At 43.0% G+C, this 24,855-nt stretch overlaps 1 protein-coding gene across 1 annotated transcript; it reads left to right on the top strand.

Annotated features, from left to right (window-relative positions):
- Positions 1-6,647: 6,647 nt before the first annotated feature.
- Positions 6,648-23,682, top strand: sparc (secreted protein, acidic, cysteine-rich (osteonectin)). Its single transcript, XM_080774140.1, has 10 exons — positions 6,648-6,765; positions 15,056-15,121; positions 15,423-15,515; positions 16,996-17,086; positions 18,960-19,081; positions 19,268-19,388; positions 21,081-21,214; positions 21,362-21,510; positions 21,600-21,748; positions 23,175-23,682. Exons 2-10 carry the CDS (start codon positions 15,065-15,067, stop codon positions 23,201-23,203), a joined length of 945 nt encoding a protein of 314 aa, XP_080630266.1. The 5' UTR covers positions 6,648-6,765; positions 15,056-15,064; the 3' UTR covers positions 23,204-23,682.
- The last annotated feature ends 1,173 nt before the right edge of the window (positions 23,683-24,855 follow it).

The following is a 24,855-nucleotide window of genomic DNA, read 5'->3' as shown; positions in this document are numbered from 1 at the left end:
AAAAGTAGTGAAAATAGACGATCTACAAGCTTGAAAGATTTTGAGAATGTCCACCTTTTAATGACATTACCCAGGCGGACGCCAAGTTGAAAGTCTCTGTGGCTTTAAAAAATATTTGTGACGATAACCACATAGGATCCATGGAATACAAGTAATTTTTCTATTTTCTGTAAAGTAACGGACGTAGGGTTTCTGCACAACAGTGGCGATAGACTTTTGGAAGCATGCGAGCGCGCATGATTTGGATGTTAGTTGAAGGTGCAGGGTGTAGTTGTGTGATTTCCTTGCAACAATACAGAATGCATTCCACCAGGCCTAACAATGAGTGATTGCCATTCCAGTTTCCTTCTGCATGACTCAAAGGTTCTCATTCAGAATTAATGATGACATTAATAACAGGGTCAGGGTTCGATTAGCTGGGAGTGATGAAGGGGAAAATCCATGCCTCTGATTTTGATATGCCCTGTCTGGGCATTAATGCCGGTGCGGGTATGATGTGTTACCCTGCTCCTGGCCAGGCGACTTTTGTTGTTGCGTTCATTTCATGTAAATTTTGTTCCAAATATGCCAAACCCAGAAATTGACATTTAGCAGCCGTCTGACATTTAGCTGTAGTAATCTTCGTCCTGACAGATTCATGTATTTACCTGTATTAAGTCTTCACCCCTAAAAGCATTGAAAACTCAAGTTCGCTGAACATGCAGAGTCATGCATGTGCTTGCAGGAGATTTCATATCTGCTGATGTTGTGACAACATTCTACAAAATGTGATAAGGCTCAGTGGAGGCATTCCTAAGAATGTTACCTATGATGAATGCATGACCTATAACTTCTAATCTGTATGACAAATCTTTGATATCTTAGATTTCTCTTGGACTCTGAGGAATTCATGTTAAAAGCAAACATTATGTTTGTGTTTCGCACGCACCCACGCACGCAAGCACACACACACATAATAATGACACAGAATAATTCACCGGTGGCGGGTTTGAATTTAGAAAACGATGTTTTACGTGCTGAAATCTCTTTAAATGTTTCACTGCTCTGCATGGAATTTCACCCTTTTGATGTGTGTACTGTACTTACTTTACTATGAAAACCTGCATCTAGTTAGTCATCCACGTTTCCCTTTTATGGTATCGCGCCTCGTGACATCATGGAGACACTTAGATCTACATACTGTATATGGATCTGACCTCGTCGTGACATCTCGTGACATCATGACTTAGATCTCCATATATATGGTTGTCAGCCCATCAACCATACATGGAGAAGACTGGATCATCACCTAGATCTGCATATATGGACCCAGGCCAGCAACTCTACATCTGACCTCAAACCCTTAGATCTCCATATATGGAGCTGACCTGTTCTGATATTCCATATGTTGCCCCTCCCCACCCGTCCTTCCATGTTCTGACATTCCATATGTTGATCTGACCTCATCAAACCCGGTACACTCAAGACACGCTCCATACTGTAGATGGCCAGTACAGAATTAATTCCATATGTTGATCTGACCCCCTCCCATGCCAAAGTGCCAGCGCTCGCCCAGCAGTCTGCCGTCACCCAGGCAGATGCGTGCACGTGACCTCGCCCTTCTATTCATCCTCAGCGCGTCTTACTGTGTGTGTGTGTGTGTGTGTGTGTGTGTGTGTGTGTGTGTGTGTGTGTGTGTGTGTGTGTGTGTGTGTGTGTGTGTGTGTGTGTGTGTGTGTGTGTGTGTGTGTGTGAGAGTGTGTTCACTAGGGTTAGGCGCCCCATTGCATGCATAGGGCCTACTGTATGCGTGTGCTTAGCATCGCATGGTTGAGTTTGTGCACGCATGCTTTATTGCGTGTGTGTGTGTGTGTGTGTGTGTGTGTGTACTGCCTAAAGTCCCACAATGACTGCCAAAGGCAGTGAAAGCTTGTCTGCTCTGCTCTAAACGGGAGCAGAAAATGGAGAGAATGTGTGTTGGCTTTGGCCTGATCTGCCAGAGTACAGTCTGTACAAGTCGGAGCCCACATGCTCAGACTTACACGTCACCAGTGGTGTGAAGTAACAAAGTACATTTACTCAAGCACTTACTTTGCTTTACTGAAGTATTTCCAATGTTCTGTACCTTTTACTTCTACTCCACTAAACCTCAGAGGCATTATACTTTTAGTCTTTTACTCCACTACAATTATTTGAAACCTTTACTTACCCTCAATGAGTCTCCATCTAACAGAGCATGCAAAACTTGTATATCAGCTATTCTTTGTCTCCACCAGGCCGAAGGCATGGGTAGAGAGTATGTTTTGCACTCCGTCCGTGGGTCCGTGTGTGTGTGTGCATCCGTCCGTCGGTGCCACATTTTGCACGCACACTCCCTGGATGCCAACGATGAACCTCTGCCCCAAACTTTCCAGAACGGCCTGTTCCTCCACCAGGAGGCCGAATTTTGAAAAACACAATTTTGTGTGAACGTGCAATTTACGTGAAATCTTTCACAGACTTTCCTACTAGGCTGAGGACTATATACCACCCTTTTCACATTGGCCTGTTATAGTGCCACCAACAGGTGGCTTTTTGCAAAACATTTGTTTGGAACAAAATGCCTCAAATCATCCAATTGCCATCCAAGGCATAAGAAGAAATGGCACCCTTTTCACATTGGCCTATTATAGCGCCACCAGGAGGCCACAACCTGACCTGCCCTGGTGGAGACCTGTGCCCCGAGGGGCACTTTATCTTGTTTATTGTGTGTTCAAAATTGTCAAAACACTTTGAAAATACTGTGGTTAATCTGGATTTTACTGTGCAGTACAATAGTCTTATTCCAGTATATTAGCCTATGTTTAGAAAATGGCAATAGAATGGAATAGTGGATTATGTACTTGATCTATACAATATGCTTTACACACACTAAACAACTTCAACATCTCAACATGCTTGTTATCCGCCTTGTCTTGGCTGGCTTTACAGTGTACACAAGAGGAGCCACCAACAATGACAGGCTGCTTCTGTCACCTCAACAGATTTAGCCTGACCACAGGATTTGTCAGTAGTCTCTCCTTGCCCAATAATTGCATACAGAAGTTTCCGGCCGGTGATCTTGCTTGCATATAGCTGGCTGCAGTATATGTACAGTATGTCCCTTTTGCAAATGGCGAACATTGGCCGAAGCTTATTCATATTGTAACTCATGTCGGTGAGAGGGCATCTGTCTATTGTGTATAGCTAATTATAGGCTTCGACTAGCAACCAGGACAGCCACCGGTGTGTCTGTGTGTGGCCAGTAACACAAGACTAACATTTGAGGAACGGCTAAATGATAGTCTCTCTCCCGAAAGACCTCATAGATGTGTTGTCCTGAAGAGAAAAGAGCACTTAATGCCGAACTGTGTGATTTCAAGTATTGCAATGCACGATGCTTCACAGCAGTTGGACAGGCATGGCAATGATAGCTTTTACGCAGTTATTTTTTTGTTAGGGACATTCGACTCCTTTTGGCTATAATAGACCTCCAATAAAAAACAGTGCAAACATGTCATTTACACCTGGGATATTTTCGAACAAACAAAAACCCCAAGAAAAACAAGTTTGGGGAATGGGACCGTTGTTGATTATGTTTAATGGGTGGGGGGGGGGGGGGGGGGATAGTTTACCTCAGAGCAAGCCATCTATCAGTCTGAAAAGGCTCCCTGTCCCTCCATGTACACTATTCACTTTAAGAGGCAGTGTGACTTTATGGAGGAAATGAGCAAAGAAGAAAAAAATCTTTGATGTTTACTGACGGATTTAACTCCTGCAGTCTTTTGCTTTCCTCTCCCTTCTCCCTTTTTCAGACTTTAAACCCACAGTGAAGGATGAAGTGTACTTTTCACACGCAGGTGTGCCTAGAAGGCTGTGGAGGAGGGGAAAAGAGTTGGAATAGAAAAAAAGCACTTAAAAATAGTTTGAGTTATATAACGTTTTTCCCCCCCTGTGACGTGTGCAATAAAAACCCTGGCGGCTAAAGTAAGTTCCATATTTCAGCTATTTATAGCCATATTTAGCATTTTCTGCCATTCTAAATGTTACCCATTAGATGTGAAGAGGCTGGGGGTTGATGTTATGATGATACTGAACACGCCCTGCCACTTTCGTTCAGTAAGCTGTACCCAACAGACAGGCAATTTAGCAGGAGCTGGCAGCATCCATAATTGCCATTATACAGTTTGTCCCAGCTGCCCCTGTCTGTGTCTTTGTGCGGACTTGTTGGGCTTGGACCCTAGTTGCCACGTCTACAAAGCCAGCTGAGACAGAATTAAGGCGAGAGATGAGGGGGAGAGAAAGAGGGAGTCAGAGAGAGCAGTAGAGAGAGGAAAGCATGAATGAATGGTGAATCAGAGTCAAGCGAGAGAGGGAGAGATAAAGTGGGAAGTCAGAGAAAGAGAGCAACTGAAAGCAACAGCGAGAGATGAGACACGGGGTGAGGGAAGTAAGAGAGGGAGGGAGAGAACAGAAGAAGAGGGGAAGGGAGGGAGAGAGGCAGAAAGAGTCTCCCTGTCTAATTACACCTCCCTCTCCTCTCTTCTCTCCATCACTTCCTGCGTGCTGCATGGTTTCAGTCTGTGACTATTAGCAGCACCGTTCCACTTCCAGCCTGCACAGAATGGAAAACGCCACGTTGCATCGCTTTTTTCCCCCCTCCCCTCCCTTGTCTCATCCAGATGTTCTTCTCGTCAGCACTGTTCTGCACTGTGGGAACAGACAGGAGCAATCGACCACGGAAAAACAATGATTGTGATGACTGGCATCCAATCACGCTGATTTGCAGCCCTCTATCTGAGTTTGATTGCTACTGTGTGTCGGTGTTGCAGGTGTGTCTGTTTTTGTGCTGTTGGTTGTGCGAGGGTACAGCATGTGTGTGTGTGTGTCACAAAAAGATGACATCTCTGTAGGTTCCGCAACTGTACCTCCCTGCATGGAACAAACTGTTCTTCTCTAGCACTAGAATCCTGTAATGTAAACCATGTGGAAGCAAATTGAAATTATAACTTCAATCAGCACTAGATTATTGTTAATTGTCAGAATTGTGGTTTTCATTTAATCTTCACACTTTAAGTGGAAGTGACATTTCACCGAGACCTTTATAATTTGTACTTTACTTATAATTCCTTAAATCCAATATAATCACAATTATTAAAGGCCCCACGAAACACCCTGTTTCGTGGGGCCTACCAAAAACACTGACGAAGGCCTGCGTGCCCAAAAGTGTCTGTTTGATGCTGCTGCGGACCATGAACATTATTAAAAATCACACTTGTGTGAAGTGAGGGGTGCCTCACTTCTTTAAACAAACTCTCTGTACTCTATTTGTGTAGTGCTCTTAAAAAACATTAAAAGTCCATAGACTTGACACGTCACATGGGGTTCTGATTTTTTGGGGTCAGTGTCATTATTCCGACGGCACGTTGGTCCGACTCGCCCCGTCATTAACCCTGTCCCTAACGATAACCCTGAACGCACGCAATGCCACATTGTCGGACTAATGCGCCGTCGGAATTACAAGTTGATCCCGTTTTTTTAAACGTCATTAGAAGTTCATAGACTTTGCTGCCAGATTGACTTCATTTCTGAAAGCCAGATGTTGGAGGGGCTAGTGCCCTATAGACTCCTAAGACCTCAGACCTCATTGTATCTTCCTTTGTGTGTATTATCTGACTCTGCATCCAGCTTGTCTTTTCACTTTTATCCAAAATTCAAACCAAGATAACTCAGAGACGCTATCCTACCCTCTGCGTTGCATCTACCTTGGCTTGGTAGGTCCTGCATGCCAATGACAGGTAATATAGCTCTGTATCAGAGCAGCGAACAGTAACAGATGCACATTGTGTTTGTAGCAACGGGCACGGCAAGTTCAGACTACTAGTCAACGAGCTGTAGCTGTCCTGAGCTCACAGACAGCAAATTAGACCTGCATACATGTGCATATTGCCTAATAAAGGAGCTGTCTTATATTGAGTACATTTTATCCAAAACCATGGTAGTCCAGTTTGTTATATAACAATATTGGTTTTGCAAAACTGTACATTTGTAACAAAGTGACACAATTGTCAGCCAATCGAGATAATTATATTATTAATGTATTTGATGAGAGAATGGAGCCTGTGAGAATTCTCCAAAAACAAAAAAGGTTTTCCCATGATCCTTGGTACCTTTAGGACATGACGGGCCTAGCAGATAGGACAGGACAGGAACAGAACATGCATCACGTATCATCGTGCACAGACGTCAGTCAATATGCTTACACAGATGATTGTTTCACCACTGGGTCAAGCAGATAAGGTCAAAATTCATGACATTGAATGATTGAATAGGCAGGTACATTTCAAGCACAACTCAATACAAAAACTATTAACTGGGCGACACAGTTAGTACCATTTTCAATATGCCTTTATCAGTTGGTCAATAAGCATAAACTGTTTGATTGTTAATTTTTCTGTAAAGATCAGATGACCCATTGAAACTGTTAAAATATATAAAAAGAATACTAAAAGAAACTGCCAAAAACTGCAAAGAAAACGGTCTGGGTATGGCTTCACCAGAGGTGCATTTGGGATCATGGAAGCATAGAGTTAATCTCTAGGCCCAGCCCACCCGAGGAGGGGGGAGCCAGAGGTAGGGGGGCTGGAGACTGTCCGTCCCACTGCAAATGTCTTGTGTGTGTTGAGTTGTTTAGGAGTTAGATGATCCGGCCCCTGCTAGAGCTCACTTCTTCTCCCTCCAGTTCCATCTGCTCTCTGTGACTGAAAGGTAAGGCCACTGGGCTCCTCATTGCATCCATCCATTGATTGAATGACTGACTGACTGACTGAGACTTTACTGAAAATGAATTCAAAAGGATAAAAACATAAGAATGGCCGAATTGTTTCCATTGTGGTCCATCGTTTTGTCTCTGGGTAGTGTGTATACACAGCAAAATCCAATTGAACACAGAGTGAACAATACAGGTCCATTTGGTCACATTTGTTCACTCTGAGTTACAAATGGATAAATTAGCACTGATGATTGTGTGTATTTGAGCTTTAGCATGTAAAGCATTTAGTACAAGTTTGCAAGTGACTTGATAGAATGATATAGTGACAAGCAATAACTTTTGTTCAGGACTTTTGTTTTGTTTTTGTTTATGTTTTTGACATTTCAAACATACGTTTTAGGGTTTTTGAAATACTGTAATTAAAACAACATGCAAAGTTGCAATTCTTTGTATCAATACAATTTGTAAAAAGTGCATGTTTTAGTAGTTATACTTTCACCTGAAGTATAACTTCAACATTCACCTCTTTGTGCTTAAGTTCTTCTGACACAACAGTCTAAAGGTGAGTGTCTTAAGACTTGCTGGTACCTACAGTACCAAAAGCAGCTATAACGACTTTCACTATTTTATCAAAGTAATGTTTTTAAAAGACAAGGGGACCCAGAAATCATGTTGGTTACTGTAACTGCCAAAGTGACTGGCATTGGAGTATTCTAACTCGAAGGCATAGATAACAAAGTTCCATAGTTTGTCTGGTGACATACAGTAAGTGCCCTGCCCTCACTGCAGCTATTAACGATTGAGAGCAGAAAAACTGACAATCCAAACTCTTCCTGGACCACACTCCCTTAGAATGAATTTGATGTATAAGGGAATCTGACCATTTTGGTGTTGCAAACAAGATGAAAATGATTTGTCGGTGTACTGCAACTGGACAATGTGGAGGTATTGTGTGCCACATAAGCAATAGGAGGAGGGGACTGACCAAGTTAGGAATGAGAGGGAGGGAGACGGAGAGAGAAGGGGGAGGGTGACTGGATTCAACCAAGAGGAAAGGGACTAGTTTCTCAGACATATCACTCCTTCCATCCATCCAAACACTCCCATCACTCTGCTCTGGAATGGAATGTGAGTTGCCAAGGCAATTTGTTACCAGCTGTTTGAATGCTTTGTGAGATTGTGCAGATGTCAGTGGCTTTTGCCGCGGGACTGTCAAGACCTCAGGCCATATTTACAGACTGACGAGAGAGAACGGGAGACACAGAGAAACAAAGGAAGAGAGAGAACAAAACAGCTGGGGGGGTTTGTTTGGTGACAAACATTATTTGTGTATTCAGTGACATCTTGCTCTAATTAAAGCAGATTCCATTCCACCTATACAAACTGGTGGTGGTTGACTGAATTTCGTTACTGTATACCAGTGAATTATTTAACCACCCTATAAACTTCGTTAACCGGTGTCCCCCAGGAGTCTAGACTTCTCATAGCTTTTTTGTCCCATTTTACAATGTTGTGAGCTTGGATCTGCTCTGTGGCTAGAGCTCATTTGGGAAAGAGAGACAAGTTCTATTTGTACAGAATAAATAAAAAAAAAAGGTTTTCCCTGCATGATCCTTGGGAAGCATCTTTTTGGAAGCATCTTCCACTGCTTGTCTCATCTACATTGTTCTCTCTTGGCAAGCCCAAGTTAGCCGAGTCCAGTATGGAAAGAAAAGGATGCTGAGCGCTGACTCATTGTCGAGGTGGCAGGACTGAAGTCGGACAGGGCAAGAATGGGACGCTGGGAAATGGCCTGCCTGGCAGCCTAAACTCTAATCCAGGAAGGATTGTACTCCGATTTGGGCTGCTCTGAGGTTTTGACATGGACATACAAAAACGGAAACTTGGGGAGGGGGGCTTGCGGAGTGAAAGAGAATGGATTGAGAGCAAACACTCGGATATAATATGGACATGCCAGGCATAAACGTTTGAGTTAGCAAAGTGAGAGAGAGAAAGAGACAGAATTCCCTGGACTGCAGCCCTGCTGAGCCGGAGGTGTAAATTCACAGCTGGATGGAAGGCCGGGGGGAAGGGTGTGACATGAAGGAGGGATGGCAGACAGGACAGGACAGGGGTATGGTTAAATTGTACTGCCTGCCCTGCCTCAGACACGCCTTCTTATCTGTGTGGTCCCTGTGTTGCAGACAGTCCAGTATAATATCCTATCACCTGCACCACTAGGGTTAGAAGATTACACTCATTGTGATGCTCAATAGGAAACACCATTCTGGGTTAAAACTGGTGCCAAATGGTCAAATGTGTGATTTAAATACATTTGAGATCTGAAAAGTCCACCCACTAAAGTAAAGGGTGATTTAGACTTAGCTTCACACAGAAAATATCCTATTTGCAAGCTCACAACGTGTAGATTGGCTATTTTCAGTGCGTGACAGCACACAATCAAGTATAAATCAAGGGTTTGATGCTATATGGCTCCGATTGGTTTGCTCACAGTGCACAAAGAAGAGAAGGCTGGCTGAGGTCCCAGCTGAGTACAAAAAGACTGGGATAGGTCAGTGTGGATGACAAAGGCACTTTTATTCCAAAGTAACCTTACACCACATATTGTGACGATGACATGACAATGCATGCATTTGACTGATGAAGGGCATGCATGCCTGATAAATTGCAATAGAGAAATGCACAGTGACAATTTCGAAAAGTGAATTGCAACACAAACTTGTCCAGACAAACAAGTGCATTCTGTGTACATGTTTTGTTTTGGCTACTGACTAGCAGAAGGATGAGAAACAAATGCTAACTTGTGCAGAGAGGGGGTATGCTGAATGCACATTATCCACTTACAGAGGGAACTGGCACGGAGTGCACTATTCTGTTTACTGCCTGAAGCCAAAGGATCACAATCCAGTTTAGGAAGCCAAGGACTGACAGAAAAATACATTCTCCCTATTGGGAGGTGGGGGATGGGGGAAACAGAGGTCAGGTGACACACAACTCGGATTACATATTGTAGCTCCACTCGCTCACTTTTCTTAACCTTCGCTGACACTCGAGGGGCGAGCTTATTTCTCTATTTTATCCCTTTTTAATGCCTGTCCTTACTTGCTTTGTGCACTAAAATACTTTGAATGACAGGAGTGAATTGTTAGGCTGACTTTACAAAACTACCCTTTACTTGGGGAATCCCCATAGAACGAGTTTGTCATTCAGGTATATCGTTACAAGAGTGCAGTGTAGTTTGGATTCAAGGCCTTGCTATTCAGGAAAGCATGCATTCCACGATAGCCTATGGCTTGTTATGAACTGGGTTTGTGGAATGAGCACTGTGAAAATCACTCTGCTCGCTACCCAGGCTTGAATAAGGAGATGCGATGGTGGTAGCAGGGTTTATTACTAGTTGCTATGGATCCTCAGCAACTTGTGGGATTCTCCACAGACATTTACGCAAAACAAATTAAATGGAAATAAAAGTAGGTAATCTATTCTACATCGGTAGGATTTTTCAGACAATTCACCATGACACATAAAACTTTGTGTCCCTATTCTGGGCCAAACTATCAGCTAAAATGGAAGATCACAACGCAACATGTTGTGAGGTTGTAGATCTGCTATTTTTGGCAATGAGATTTGGTGGAGAGGAGAAAAAGGATGGGGCCTAATATAGAACCCTAGGGGACTCCAGTCAATTTAAAGCAATTAAATCCAGTCAATAAAGTATGTAGGTTTTAAGTGGTTAATAACGTGTCAACAAGTCTAATACTTAAGCAGTGTTTCACCTTTCATCAAGCCTTCAATGATCTCAATGGGAGCAGAATTGCGTGTCATTGAAAGTGACAATAAGCACGCAGCATGATGCACAGAAAGAGCCTATTCCCTGTGTCTCTATATTAAGTTGTTTTGGGTTTTTTTTATAGCCCCTGCACACATATGGTGTTTGCCTATCGTATTTGCTGGGGGGGACTTTGTGAATCTGAGCAGACAGATTGCAACCTGCTGTGTCTCCTGGAGCAAGTGTTTTCCTTTTTTCCTCCCTCCCAGGCATCCAACCCACCTGTTGTGTCACCGGGGAACAGCAAGAATGTTGTATTCCCATTCCCTCTAAAGGAAATGAAAGGAAAGAGGAAGGGGACAGAAACAGTGAGAGATATAGGGATTCAGAAAGCGATTGAGAGATTATAGAGAAGAGAATGTGATAGGGAGAGCAAAACAGAGCGATAGTGGGAAGGAGAGATGGGGAAAGATGCATAGAGAAAGATAGGGAAAGAGAGATATAGAGATTGGGCCACCGATCCGTTCCGGAGTTGTTTTTCTCGTGCATCAGGGATTTTACACCCCACAGCTGCTTGCTTACCCAACAAACGTCCCAAATTAAATACCTTTGAGGAGGGGAAAACAGGGATCCTTTATGAGTCTGAAGTTTCCTTTATACCTCTGCCCTGTTTGATTATGAGTGCCGCTTTCCAAATAAAACAATTTGTTTTACTATTGCGTCACCTCGTCCGGCCCCTTCCTGTCGTGCCGAGCACCGTTAGCTTTTCGTCTGGTGAGGAGGTGAATCATCTAAAAAAGTGAATGTGTTACAGAAAAAAAGGAAAAAAATAGTAATTAGACGGGGACACCGTGCTCCTCCAAATCAAACACTGAGATGACAGTTTAGGAGGTGAGGCCATGTTTTTCTTAATACTTGATTGCTCTACCTTGACCCCTCCACAACTCTCTGAGTCTGACATGCTACTTATTAGTTGTTTGTTAGGGGGTGGTTTTTCCAAGATTTCCTGTCAGCAAAACACCTATTTCTTTTTTAGGCTCCCTCCTTTTTTCAAAGGGGGAGAGAACGTTCCTTGTGCTGGCTTACTTCTAGACGTCACTGTCCTGTCTGTGTGCTCTGCCAAGCTCGCTGTACTTTTCCACGTCCGAGCCCAGTCGAGGCTTCACGGCCTAGCTGACCTACACTATGTGCAGTGCACAAACACTGAACACCATTGTCAAAGTCTCTTCTGCAGTCTGTGTCCGTGCCGGGGCTAATGCAATACGTCTACATGTGTTGCTCTGTTGAAAATACCTGATTTTCAACTGGAAAGTCATTTTGACACATGACACACGGCACGGTACATACAATGCAGTCAGTGTACTGTAAATGCATGCCAATAGTGTGCATTTGTACACTTGAGTGAAGTGACGCTGTCATTCGCCTGATGTGCTATTGCATCTTACCCAAAGGTGGAGACACTATTAAGAGTCGGACCACTAGCAGCAATGACCTTCCTCAAAGGCACATTGCAGTATAGTGCACATCGGCACCAGAACGGAATGCTTGAGGTTAAAGTTCAGTGTAGATGCCTGTTGTAAATGTTATTCCGTCTGGAGATGAGTACAGAGTACACCCACCGTTCACCTGTTTTTATTTCTTTCCTTTCCATGATGAGCCTGGCAGGGCACTATACAGACAGTGACGTCTCCTTAGCCAACACAAGGAGCTTTCTCTTCACCTTTGAAGAAAAAGAGAGGGGGGAAGGGAGGGGGGGATAAAATGTGTTTGTTGTGAAATTAAGTTACTGCCATACAAGCTTAGTCCCTTAGTCAGGCTAGTCTATAATTAAATACAGAAGTAATGCCATTGCTTCTAGTTGTCAACACGTTCTTGTCTGCTTTTAATTTCACCACACTTGCGCCAAAGGAACATTTCGTAGAACATTTGCGTAGAATTGCAGCAAAACACAAACCCAGAGTGCAACATACAAGTTTTATGGCGTTCATTCACAAGGTCAACGAGGGATCCTTCAATTATGTTGCTCAAGGGCCAGCCAGAACACGTATGCTGTAAATAATATCTAAATGTTGAGGTAACTACATGCAAAGTTTACCCTTTTTACTGTGTCTGTCTAAACATGTTCACCTATTTGGATGGTTCATGTCAAGAGGGGCCTGCATTTTTCAGGTCCCCCCTGGCCTCACCTATCAGCTAAATGTTATGTACTTTTCTAAATGTCACAATATGTTTCTCCTCGAGGCGATGGTATTAAGAAGTGCCCTGCAGTTTCCGTTCATCTCCCCAACTAAGTCTGTAATTCTCAAACGTGTTGTGACAATGTTCACAAAAGGTTCTGCAGATTATTCTGGAGACGTGTTTCTCCTAAAAGGGTAGATTTTTCTCCCCCTGCATCAAACACACGTGTGTGTGTGTGTGTGTGTGTGTGTGTGTGTGTGTGTAGGTATAGTTTGAGAAGTTGCTCCCATTCTTTTTGATGACATTATGAAATGGGGCAAATGATAGGACAGTAATTGCTTTGATCTTTGCTCTCAACTTCACCCTGATACACTGATAGGATCACTCTTAAAAGCCCTACATAGCACTGTCTCAGGCCCTTTCATCTCCGCAGGATAAACAACGTTTCTGGATCTGTGGTTCGAACAGACTGAGAGGGGCACAACAGAGAGAGAGAGAGAGAGAGAGAGACATCAACAGAGGGAGTTGAAGTAGAGATAGATCGAATCAAAAGGGTGAGACGCAGGGAGAGATACTGTAGAGAGAGACACGGAGAGAAGTAGAGGAAGAGGGAGTGCATGTGACACTACAAAACAAAAGATCCCTTATTTTGATGAGACATGTTGAAGAGAGAGAGAGAGAGATGGGGAAAAGAGACAGGGATAGTATATCAGACCCTGAACAATGGACACACAGAGAGAAGAGGGGGAGACGAAGAGAGGCATTCTACAGTTACAGGCATTCCACCATGCCTGGGTTCTTTAAAGCCTCAGTTAGCCTGAGCTTGTCGATCTGATATTTTCTGTGTGTAATACCAGCACGCAGCCAAGTATTTATAGGCTTAAGATGCAGGCGGACTTCAGGTCTTATGCTGGTCGATATAGGCTAATCTTTTTTTCTAAAGTCCATGCGAAATCAGGTGCTTGTGAGTGTGACACGAATCCAGAAACTGCAGTGGGAGTGTAAGTCTATTCTGGCTAAAACAAGGTGGTAAATGTGGTTGTATTGTATCGTTCCTCGGGGCATGGAAAAACGTGCCGGTGTTTGGTTGTCATGTACATTAGAAACAGGAGGTGCTAGCTCGCAAAGAAAGAACCCTGTTCCCAATCTCAAGCATTCAATGTAAACTTGGTTAATTTAGTCAACCTAATTTGGAGTAGCCTGAAGCCGGTGTGCCCGACAAGAGTCCTCTAACTGAGTGGGGTGCTTAGAAGTCTATACAAAGAGAGAAATTATATATTTTTGAAGCAAAAATATAAACAGCCACAATTTCACCAAGTCCTGCAAGTAAACAAAGGCAGACACTGGGTGTTTTGTCGAGGAATTGGATCATGTCCATAATCCATTGTGAGACTAGAAAATGTGTCATGTACTGTATTGTGCCTTGATGTCAGTATGTCTGCATGCTTGTGGCTGTCTCTTCACGCTTGAAAAGTAGAGGTTATTCCAGGTTTCCGAACAAAAGGAAGGGCTGCCTGTTGGATCCAGCACGGCTGCAAATTTAACTAGATAAAGTGCCCCTTGGGGCACAGGTCTCCACCAGGGCAGGTCAGGTTGTGGCCTCCTGGTGGCGCTATAATAGGCCAATGTGAATTGGGTGCCATTTCTTCTTATGCCTTGGATGGCAATTGGATGATTTGAGGCATTTTGTTTCAAAAATGTGTTTTGCAAAAATCCACCTGCTGGTGGCGCTATAACAGGCCAATGCGAAAAGGCTTTTTGTTCAAAACGGGCCAATCCTGCAAACTTTGAAATATCGGACAGATCCGTCTTGAACCCATGATAGAAATACTGTGTATCGATTTGCGGGATTTTTGGACGGAACAAAATGTGTTTTTCAAAAGTCTGCCCCCTGGTGGCGCTATAACAGGCCGTGGAGACAATAATGTGGAGGTGTGCATAGTTGGGCCACTTCAGCACCCTCTGGTGGACACATTCTTCGACAGCCTCAAACACACCATGCACACGCACGTGCTCACACGATAATGTGTGCAGACGTACACACGCACTCGTGCACGATAATGTGTGCTCTGGGCTAGGGGGTGGCCTTCCAGTGGGGAAAAACTGATGCTGTGCCTATAAGCTTCCCGACATGCTTGAACATGAGATGGCTTCTATGTGCTCCTATTTGCAAGACACTGTGCCCTCAAGGGATGCCTCTGTAGTGACAAATGCCCTGCTGGACAGGCCCATAACATGGTGTATCCAAATTACACAAAAACTAATATAAAACAACAACAAAAAACTACAGAACAAAGCAGATACTTGAACTGTTCCTTTTTGTGTCTCCTCTCTGACAGACATCGAAGATGAGGGTGTGGTTTGTGTTCCTTCTGTGCCTGGCTGGCCACGCCATGGCTGCTCCAGTAAGTTATACATCTCGTTTGTGCTTGCGTGTGTCCGTCTCGTATCTGTTTCATTGTGTGTGTGCTTCCTCACGTGTCTGTGTATATATGAGGTCATAGTGACTGTTTTTTCCATGTGTTCCTTCAATCCAAGTGGTTTTCCTGTGTGCGTCCACAAGTGGGCGTGTGTTCACCACGTGCAAGAATGTGATTATCTAACTGTGTGTGTGTGTGTGTGTGTGTGTGTGTCTGTGCGTGTGCGTGTGACTGTGCGTGTGCGACTGTGTGTGTGTGTGTGTGTGCGCACGTAAAATCCCTTCAGACTGAGGAAGAGCCCATTGTGGAAGAGCCAGTAGCGGAGGAGGAGATCATTCCTGAGGAGGACATCATTGATGAGGAGCCATTGGTTGAGGAGGTCAGTCCGATCCCTCCTGAGGCTCCTGATACGCTCGTGCTTTCTGAGCCGCTCTACCTAAATCTGGCACACACTGTATGACCAGGTCGCTGAAAACACATTTGGAGATACGTCACCAACAATGTACAGACATTGGTGTCTATGGTGCAGCAGCAACATACCACAGCCACAGTATCCATACTTACACATACCGTAGTATGGTGCAGGGAAGCAGTGGTGGAAAGTATTGTAACTAAGTACAATTACTTAAGTACTGTACTTAAGTAAAACAATTGAGTACTTTCTCCCAGTGCAGCTGCGGTCATTCTACTTTCAAATAGACTTGTGTTGTGTTGCCTCACCCTTTCTGTCGTCGCTGTCAGGTGGAAACCTTGCATATCCAAACAAACAAAGTGCCATATAATGGAGAACATAAAACAATGAAGTATAGAGACACAAGGTTTGGAAAGCACAGCTGGCACAAAGATTTAGATGTTTTGGGAAACACGACACGAAAAATTCCTTTCCTCACATGCGCATGTATTTGTTTTATTTGGCCTTCTTGGCATACCGTTGAGCCTTGCAGCTGCTTAAAGAGATGACTCAATGGTTAACGGGACCTATGAGAATTAAATAGTGTTGCCAAATGAGAAACATATGTAAAAAAACAAACAAATATTTAGTGATAATAAGCATGACGTGTGCTTCAGCTCATATTTTGCATAAGATGTCCCATCTCTCACCTCTAATTGCTGCCATGCAGCTCTGTATTTAGTTTTTTTGTTTTAACCGAAAAGCTCTAAAAAAATAACTCCCCTCTGTGACAAAGTTAGCTTTGGTGTCAGGGCAAGCTTTCATGTGAAAGCCTTTACCGTTTCCTGCTCCAGAGGTCCAGAGGGACCAGAGATACCACAGGCCTTAAATTTAGCCGTGTGTTAGTCCTACAGCGAGTCCGGAAGCCATTAGCTTCGTTTTTTTCTCATGGCCTCACCACATGTGCAACCAGCTGCTTGTTATTGTTGGACACTAACTTCGGGCTGCCGCCTCCTCTCTCCCAGACCCTGTTTGGCCTGTAGGGAGGAGCCCCTCTTTAGTGGTTCCATTTTCTTTTTTTTCTCCACCCTTTTTTCAGTTTTGAGGAAACCAAGGACATTTAAGCGGTTAGGTGTAAGTGGACGTCATTTGAGAAATGGGGGCAGAAATAGCCCTGCAAAGGATCACGTTGTGATGATCAGATCTACTGAATATTGTTGTTGTGGTGTTTATCACTGTACTGTCTGCGCTACAGTAGCCTACATTTTAATTTGTTGTCCGACAGAGCATTATTCCGTGTCGACGGCACGTTGGTCCGACTCGCCGCATTACTAACTGTCCCTAACCCTAGTCGGAGTAATGGAATGTCAGAGTTATGGGCAGTCCTGTTTGTAGTGCTATATATACAATAATTATGTTCTGTATGTTTTGACCGTTGTCCTCTCTATCCTGCTCTTGTTCTTACCAGGACCCTGAGGTAGGAGCCAACCCAGTTCAGATTGAGACGGGAGAAGAGTTTGACGAGGCCATCGAGGTTGTGGAGGATGTTGCTGCTGAGAGTAAGTGATTTCATAAATGTGCATTGTGCGCACACACAAATATTTATATGCAATATACTGTATGCGCAATTGCGCACACGCGTGCCGTGCACACACACACACACACACACACACACACACACACACACACACACACACACACACACACACACACACACACACACACACACACACACACACACAGAGGACTTTGGTGTAATATTGATTGATTGATTGAAATATGTATTAACAGTTTGCAGAATTACAGTACATTTCAAGCACAAACTTCAAGCACAAATGTACGGATTTGGGGGTTTTTCTAGGTGTGTTTTCTAGACCGAATTGCCAATCCGTGCTATTTCACCGTGTTTGGGTGAGACCGGTTTACGCACATGCACACGCACGCGCGCGCACACACACACACACACACACACACACACACACACACACCAGGCATAAAATGTGTCTGTGTGTTATCTTCCACAGATATACAAACAAGTGTATCCTGACAGCAGTTTGATTTAGCTCCGTCTCACTCCTCCGTCTGCCACCCCAGGGCCTCTGGGCAGTGAGGCACTGCTGGGTTTTTAAGACATCTCAGACTGGCAAGACAAAAAGCCATAATGATAGATTTTCGGAGGAGAGGGCTATAATTATATATTCCACCCTGTATGAATCAGTAAAATCCAGGCTTTAAATGGCGGGGGCACAGCCACATGTTCTGTCTTCAGAGAATGAGAGAGAGAGAGAGAGAGAGAGAGAGAGAGAGAGAGAGAGGGAGGGAGGGGACATTGGATCCTGCAAATGTGAACTCTCTCGCACACATGCACGCACGCATGCAGCCATGCATGCACACTCTCACACACACACACACACACACACACACACACACACACACACACACACACACACACACACACACACACACACACACACACACTCACACGCTCACACACAACATTGCAAGGTATGTCAGAACAAGATGTTCTTATCTGCATAGAGACTAGGATTTTCCTCAGAATACAAATTGAGTATTTAGGAGTACAAATTATGTATATTCAAACCTCACAAATAGGACCTGTAATAAAGTAAAAGTACAGTTTGCTAAATTTAAGGTTTCCCAGAAACAGCCTTCGACTGAGGTAGCAAAGCTACACTTTCTCTCCCACATCACCTGCAGTATAGTGTCTGACAAGTCAGTCTAATGTACACCCTACACTACAGCCCACTTAAAACTAATGGAATCATTATACAAACAAGCACTTACAACTTCAGACAAGAAGAAGCCATTCAGTTTGTATCATTGGCATTATTCTAAAGAAGTATACTGTAATTGCTTAGCTTTGAAAACCCCATCAAATAATAAATACAAAACTGTCTGCCTATTATAAGTTGATACATGGTTTATCTCAGATATTTTTTTGCACTGGCAACAAACTCCATAGCAGCTGAGTGGCATACTGTGTGGGCTCTAATGCCTTTTATTCACCTTTAACATGACTGTACTCGTACTCATACTGTACTGTACCTGTATCATCTGCTATTGGATTTTATTCGCTCATGTTAATTTAGGACTACTGCCCTCCACACTCTTCTATCCAACATCAGGTTATACAGTGTTGTTAGCCACAGTGTGTCTACAGTGCGCTTCTTTCCCCTCTTAACTATGATGTTAACTAAACTATGTTAACTATAATTACAATTTAGTTCATTGTTACCATTATATTGTATTTGTGTTATTATGTAAGGATGCCTAACATCATCAGGCAAAGGCATTGTCGATGAAAACTACGCTTGGGTGCATGTTTGAGTGTTGATTCATGCACATCGGCCCTTTTCAAATAAAAAATAAATCACACATGTAATTCTTCTCCGTGGATTACCTTTATTTCAGACCCCTGCCTGAACCACCACTGCAAGAAGGGCAAAGTGTGTGAGGTAGATGAGAGCAACGACCCCATGTGTGTATGCCAGGACCACTTGACCTGCCCCGAAGCTGTCAATGAGTTCGAGCATGTGAGTTCCATCACATGTAGCCTCTTTTATCCAGCATTTTGTGCATTTATCATACCATAACATATCATACCCGATACTCACAGGTTGAGGATCACTGCTGTATACAAAGCTAGATAGAAATGTGAAAATCCCTGCCTGGCTCACTGGCTGTCTCCTCTCCATCCCTGTCCTTTCCTTCTTCTCCAGGTCTGTGGCACTGACAACAAGACCTATGACTCCTCCTGTCACTTCTTTGCCACCAAGTGCGCCCTGGAGGGAACCAAGAAGGGACACAAGCTGCACCTCGACTACATTGGACCCTGCAAATGTGAGCTCACAAACACACGCACAAACACACGCGTGCTCGTGCGAGCGCACACACACACACACACACACACACACACACACACACACACACACACACACACACACACACACACTATCTTTACACATTATGTAAAGATATTTTAATACAATTAAAAATGTAAATAGGTTAAAATGAAGCAGAAAACAAGAGGATACAATTTCAGTTCAGAAGAAATGATTAGAGAAAAAGAGAACTCAGTCGAAGACAGTGGCAAACAGAGAAGTAATTGTATGTTGCGTAACAATTGTAAGCTACTCCTTCATGTTTTAGTTCTGGCTCTGGGGATATAAAGTTAACCTGTCACCGATTAGATGACCTGAGACGTCTGGATGGTTCATGCTGTATCACAAGATTATGTTTTGGCCCTAAACAATTCAATGCTTTATAAATCAACAATGGTATTTTGAAATAAATTCTGTGACAGACAGGGAGCTAGTGTAAAGGTCTGAGAACTGGAGTGATGTATTTACGCCGGGCTTCACTGACTGTGTTGCGTCGTGTGGTGTTTGGACAGCGTCGAAAAAAGGAACCATGGCGAATGCAACGCAACACACAGGCTAACGTCGGCAGTGGAGCACCCGTCATTGTTTAAAAGGGGAACATTCCCTGCGTTGATGATGATGCGACGCTGACGGACGATGGCTGCAGTGGAGTGGTTCTATCCCAGCCATTGCACCCCCTCAAATTGCATTAGCTCTGAATTCACTAAAGCTCTCCCTAGCTGACATTTTTCTACCTTAGTGATTGACGGGCAGCTATGTCAGTGAGGCTGTAGCTCTAATGCCTGCCTGCCTGGCAGGAGTCTACAGAGAGGTGGAACAACACGTTTCAGCATGCAGGCTACGTTTTTCCAATCACTGTTCAAACTGAACATGTCTCTTGAGATGAGCCTTATTGTGTGGAGAAGATGAGGCCTGAGGCTAGAAAGGTTCAAATGGAGATCAGGGTGGTTTTCTGTATTGCATAAAGAAAACTATTCATGTTCAGACTTTTATGCCTTCACTTTTCATCTCAGGCTGTTGAAAAGGCTAAGAACGTCCTTTTATTTTAATCACAGCTTACGTTGTATTTCAGTTTCATGTAGTTGAGTTGGCAGTTCATTCTACCTTGGTTTCTCCTTGCTGGTTTTCCATCGAGTGAAATGTTCAACTTACATTTGAGCCATGCAGAACAACATTTACATTTACAATGTGATTTAATACAAATGAAATGCTTCAATACATAGATATCCTCATTCGAAACCCTACATGGCTTGTGCAAGGACGTGCTGTGATTGGCCAGTGCACTTGTGCAAGGAGGCGCTGTGAAAGCTAAAGTGAGCGACTTGCCGTGCCGAATGTTGTACCTTCGTCACGGTCTAAAGTGATACTTTATCTGCCAAGAAACTGCGAGAGGCACTTCCGCGTTGGCCACAGAAGCGAGGCCGCGTTTATAAGCACAAGCCGTGTAGGGTTTGGAATTTTGCACCGAGATAACAAACATTAAAAGCACCGCCATCCGTGCCATTATTGTCCAGACAATATTCTTGTTTCTCAAGAAACATGAATGTGCCAGGTTCAGTACCATTAATAGACAGCAGAACCATGAAGAACAATAGAAGGAGGTTTCTTTGCTCTAACATGCTTTCTGATTCCCAAATGTGTCTGTCTGCAGTAATTGAGCCCTGTGAGGACATCGAGCTTAGCGAGTTTCCCCTGCGCATGAGGGACTGGCTGAAGAATGTGCTGGTGACCCTGTATGAGCGTGACGAGGACAACAACCTGCTCACCGAGAAGCAGAAGCTCAGGGTCAGTAGGTCACAGTAGCACACAGTAGATTTCTAATTAATTCACACATTCACTGTCGGGTATTAATTCATTAATTCCTCCAAAACTGCCAGTGTTCTTCAATGAAACCTTTATTTTGAATACTTTTTTTTCTGTCCAATCTTTTAGGTTAAGAAGATCTTTGAGAATGAGAAGAGGCTGCAGGCTGGTGAGCACTCTCTGGACCTCCTGGCCCATGACTTTGAGAAGAACTACAACATGTACATCTTCCCTGTCCACTGGCAGTTCGGTCAGCTCGACCAGCACCCCATCGATGGGTATGTTCCGGCATGGAAATCCCTTATTTGACAAGTCAAATGCGCATGTCCCATAATGCAAAATACTAATTACTGAATTTGTGTAACAGCTACCTTACCCACACGGAGCTGTCCCCCCTGCGTGCTCCTCTCATCCCCATGGAGCACTGCACCACTCGCTTCTTTGAAGTGTGTGATGCTGATAGCGACAAATACATTGCTCTGGAGGAGTGGGCCAACTGCTTTGGCATCAAGGAGCGTAAGTATAAATCCACAGCTGGGAGTTTATTAGCAATGGGATTATGGGTTGAAGGCCTCTCAAAAGTGTTCAACATAGAGCTCAACCTAGTGTTATTGGAGCATCCTGGTGTCTCATACAGTAGGTCACCTGCATTGAAAAAGAAAAACCGCTCATGCAAAGTGAAATCCCCCTGACCGAGGGAGATATTATAGGCTTTCTGCCTAGGCAAGAATGTAGCCTAACTTTGCTGCATTCACTCCTTTTGACCTCACATCACTGATGTAAACACATGGATTTAATCCTAGGTTTTCCATGTGGGAAATGGGATTTTGGATCAATTAAGAAAATAAGCTCTGTGGCTAACAAAGGCTTATGATATTAACATCAATAACATGTTTTAATTTGTGTCATATAATAAAACGTGAAATTTACATAATATGTTAATCATAGACCTATTTTTGTCATAATTCAAACCTCCTATTGCAAAAAGCATTGAAAGTCTGCCATTCTCTGCAAACTCACTTTGAGGTTTGAGGACTACAAGCTGTGACACATTTAGGCCAGTCAATCTAAGCTAAAAAGGGGCGTGACCAAAATGAAATTGCAATAACAATCATTCAAGGTTTTTTATCATCCAAATAACATTAAAAATTACACCTGTGTGAAGTGAGGGGCGCTCCCATCGTACATGACATGACGTGAAATAGACACTAAGCCGATTTTCTATGACACTGACGTAAAACTCTCCATGCATTGTCAATGGGAATTTAATGTTTGTGTAAGACTAAAATCTACACTAATAGCTGAATATAAGAGGGGCTAGCGCCCCTCCACAATTGTCAATGACATATTTAGTGGATCATGGTAAATTCAGGGGTTGAAAGTTGGGGTACCATATAAGGCAAACATTTCTACATTTCATTATGCTTTAAGTAGCATGTGACGAGTCAAACAAATGGGTTTTCATCATTCTGAACCATTTCAAGCATTAGTTTTGAACAAAAAACTAAATTTGGCCATAGCCACTTACCCAAATGTGCCCAAATGTGATGCCCGCATCATCACCTGCAAAATGTGATGACCTCATCATCACATTTGTGATGACGGTTTGACATGTCACATGCTACTTAAAGCATAATGTCATTTTGAAATGTTTTTGCCTTATAGGTTAACACTCTTAATTGCCCAGGGTTATTTAATCCATTAAATTATAGCCGTCTAACTGTTAGACGGCCCTTAAAACGTTAATAACTCGCGATTTAAATCATCCCGTCCAATTCTAATAAAAGATCATTAGAGTCTAACACATGTTCAATCCAACACAGCAATATGAAAATGCTGTAATTTGATGCTGTTTGAGGTAAATACCAGCAATCCTGTACATTGATGTCATGACTTCTGGTCAATCATGCTCATGAGTGTTGCACCTGCTTTGTGTTTACAGAGGATGTGGACAAGGACATGGTCATCTAAGCTCCAGTGACCAGCAGCAGTACGAGATCACCTTGTCGCGCAACTAGAGGGACAAAGGTGCTGATCCCTAAATTAAAATCACAGTAACGGTGCTAATTGCTAAAGAAAAAACAAATTGTGTTTTTATAAAGACCTATCCTACCTATACCACTAAAAAGATTAAAACAAAAGATGTGCACAGTCTGTCTACTAACTATCACAAAATCGTGATCATGCAACTTCCAGTTTTTTTGTTTTGTTTTTGTTTTTTTTGTTTTTAAAAGCAAATAAGCCTCTGAAATCAGATAGATTAGAGTAAAGACCTTTTGATGGGAGATGTAAATGTATTCTCTTTGTGGAACGGGTGCAAACAGTGATTATTGTCATTATTTTATATATGTGGTTTTTACAGTTTTTATACTTTGGGGCTTGAATTTGACATCAATTTGACAGTTTACACAAATTTGTAAAAATCCAAAATAAAGTTTCTAAATAAATGATCCCTTTGCTTGCTTTCTAAAAAGAATAACATGTTAGTTTTTGCACTCTTTTGGTGGTGGACTCATTTTTTTTGTCTTTTTTGTACTTTGTTTTAGTGCATTGATATTTTGACTACTGCTACAAGTTGTTGTTTTTTCACTGTCTCACACAGATTCCATGTCACAAACGAGGATATACAGTATGTTTATTGCTATTTGGAACAATATAAATTATATATTGTTCTATGAGGAAAGAATCTCGCAGGCTGAGAAAACTTTCTTGCTCTTAACTTGTTTTACTGACACTTTTTTTTGTCATTATCGAGAGCACAATAGAACTCTTTCCACGAATAAAATACTTAAATATCTGAAGAATCTCTGCACGCATTCATATCTCCATTTTGCTCATTCAAAGGAATTTCTATAGACGATGCATGCAACATGAGTGACTACAGGACACATCAATCTTTTATCACAAAAAGGCTTGCCAACTCACAAATTAAGAGATCAACATTTTGCCCAGCAAACATTATTTTACTCGTATCTTGCTTTCTTGTGATACTAAAAAAGATCTCCCTGTGAAGCACAACTGACATGTGAAACATGCTGATAGTATACTATACAGTCTGCTATACATAAAGTCTGACTTTATACTTGGTCTAAATTACAAGATACACAAGAACACACATGCAAAATATGTATAAGTTCAATAGAGTATGTACTGTAAGAGCAATAGACAATGCGATGTGCATGGCTAATTCCTTTAGAAACTGTCTTTGTGCAGGAGAACACACTTTAACTCTATACACACTTAAGTTTACTTTAAACCAGAACAAAGCCTGTGTTTCCAGAATATTAAGTTATTATTTAATTTCAGCCAAATTTCGTCTTTATGATCGGCATTGCTGCCCATCATTGGCCTACATTTTAGATCAAACACAGGCTCAACCTTTTGGACTATAGGCCGCTATAATACAACACTTGCTTTGCACAAAGTTGTTTGTGGGGAATATCTGTCTCAAGGGTGACTGGGCCGGGAAAGAAAGAGCACCCAGTTACCATCTGTACCCGTTCAGCCAGACACTATAGCGTCAGGAATTTGGAACAACTGTATAGAGGCCTCACCCACAAAGGCTGGGAAAACCTTCCCGCCCCAAGCCCCGCCGCGCCCCCTATCCTCTCTGCTCAGCTCTC

Source organism: Protomyctophum bolini, assembly GCF_963924005.1.
Source record: "Protomyctophum bolini genome assembly, chromosome: 10".
In the NCBI taxonomy this organism is placed as follows: Eukaryota; Metazoa; Chordata; class Actinopteri; order Myctophiformes; family Myctophidae; genus Protomyctophum; species Protomyctophum bolini.
The sequence above is the reverse complement of the archived record's forward strand: the minus strand, read 5'-3'. Positions and strand labels throughout refer to the sequence as shown.

Coding starts and splice junctions, on each gene's coding strand:
- sparc (XM_080774140.1), top strand. CDS start 15,065: ATGAGGGTGTGGTTTGTGTTCCTTCTGTGCCTGGCTGGCCACGCCATG. Junction 21,215..21,361: donor CCGAGAAGCAGAAGCTCAGG/GTCAGTAGGTCA, acceptor CCAATCTTTTAG/GTTAAGAAGATCTTTGAGAA. Junction 21,749..23,174: donor CTGCTTTGGCATCAAGGAGC/GTAAGTATAAAT, acceptor TTGTGTTTACAG/AGGATGTGGACAAGGACATG.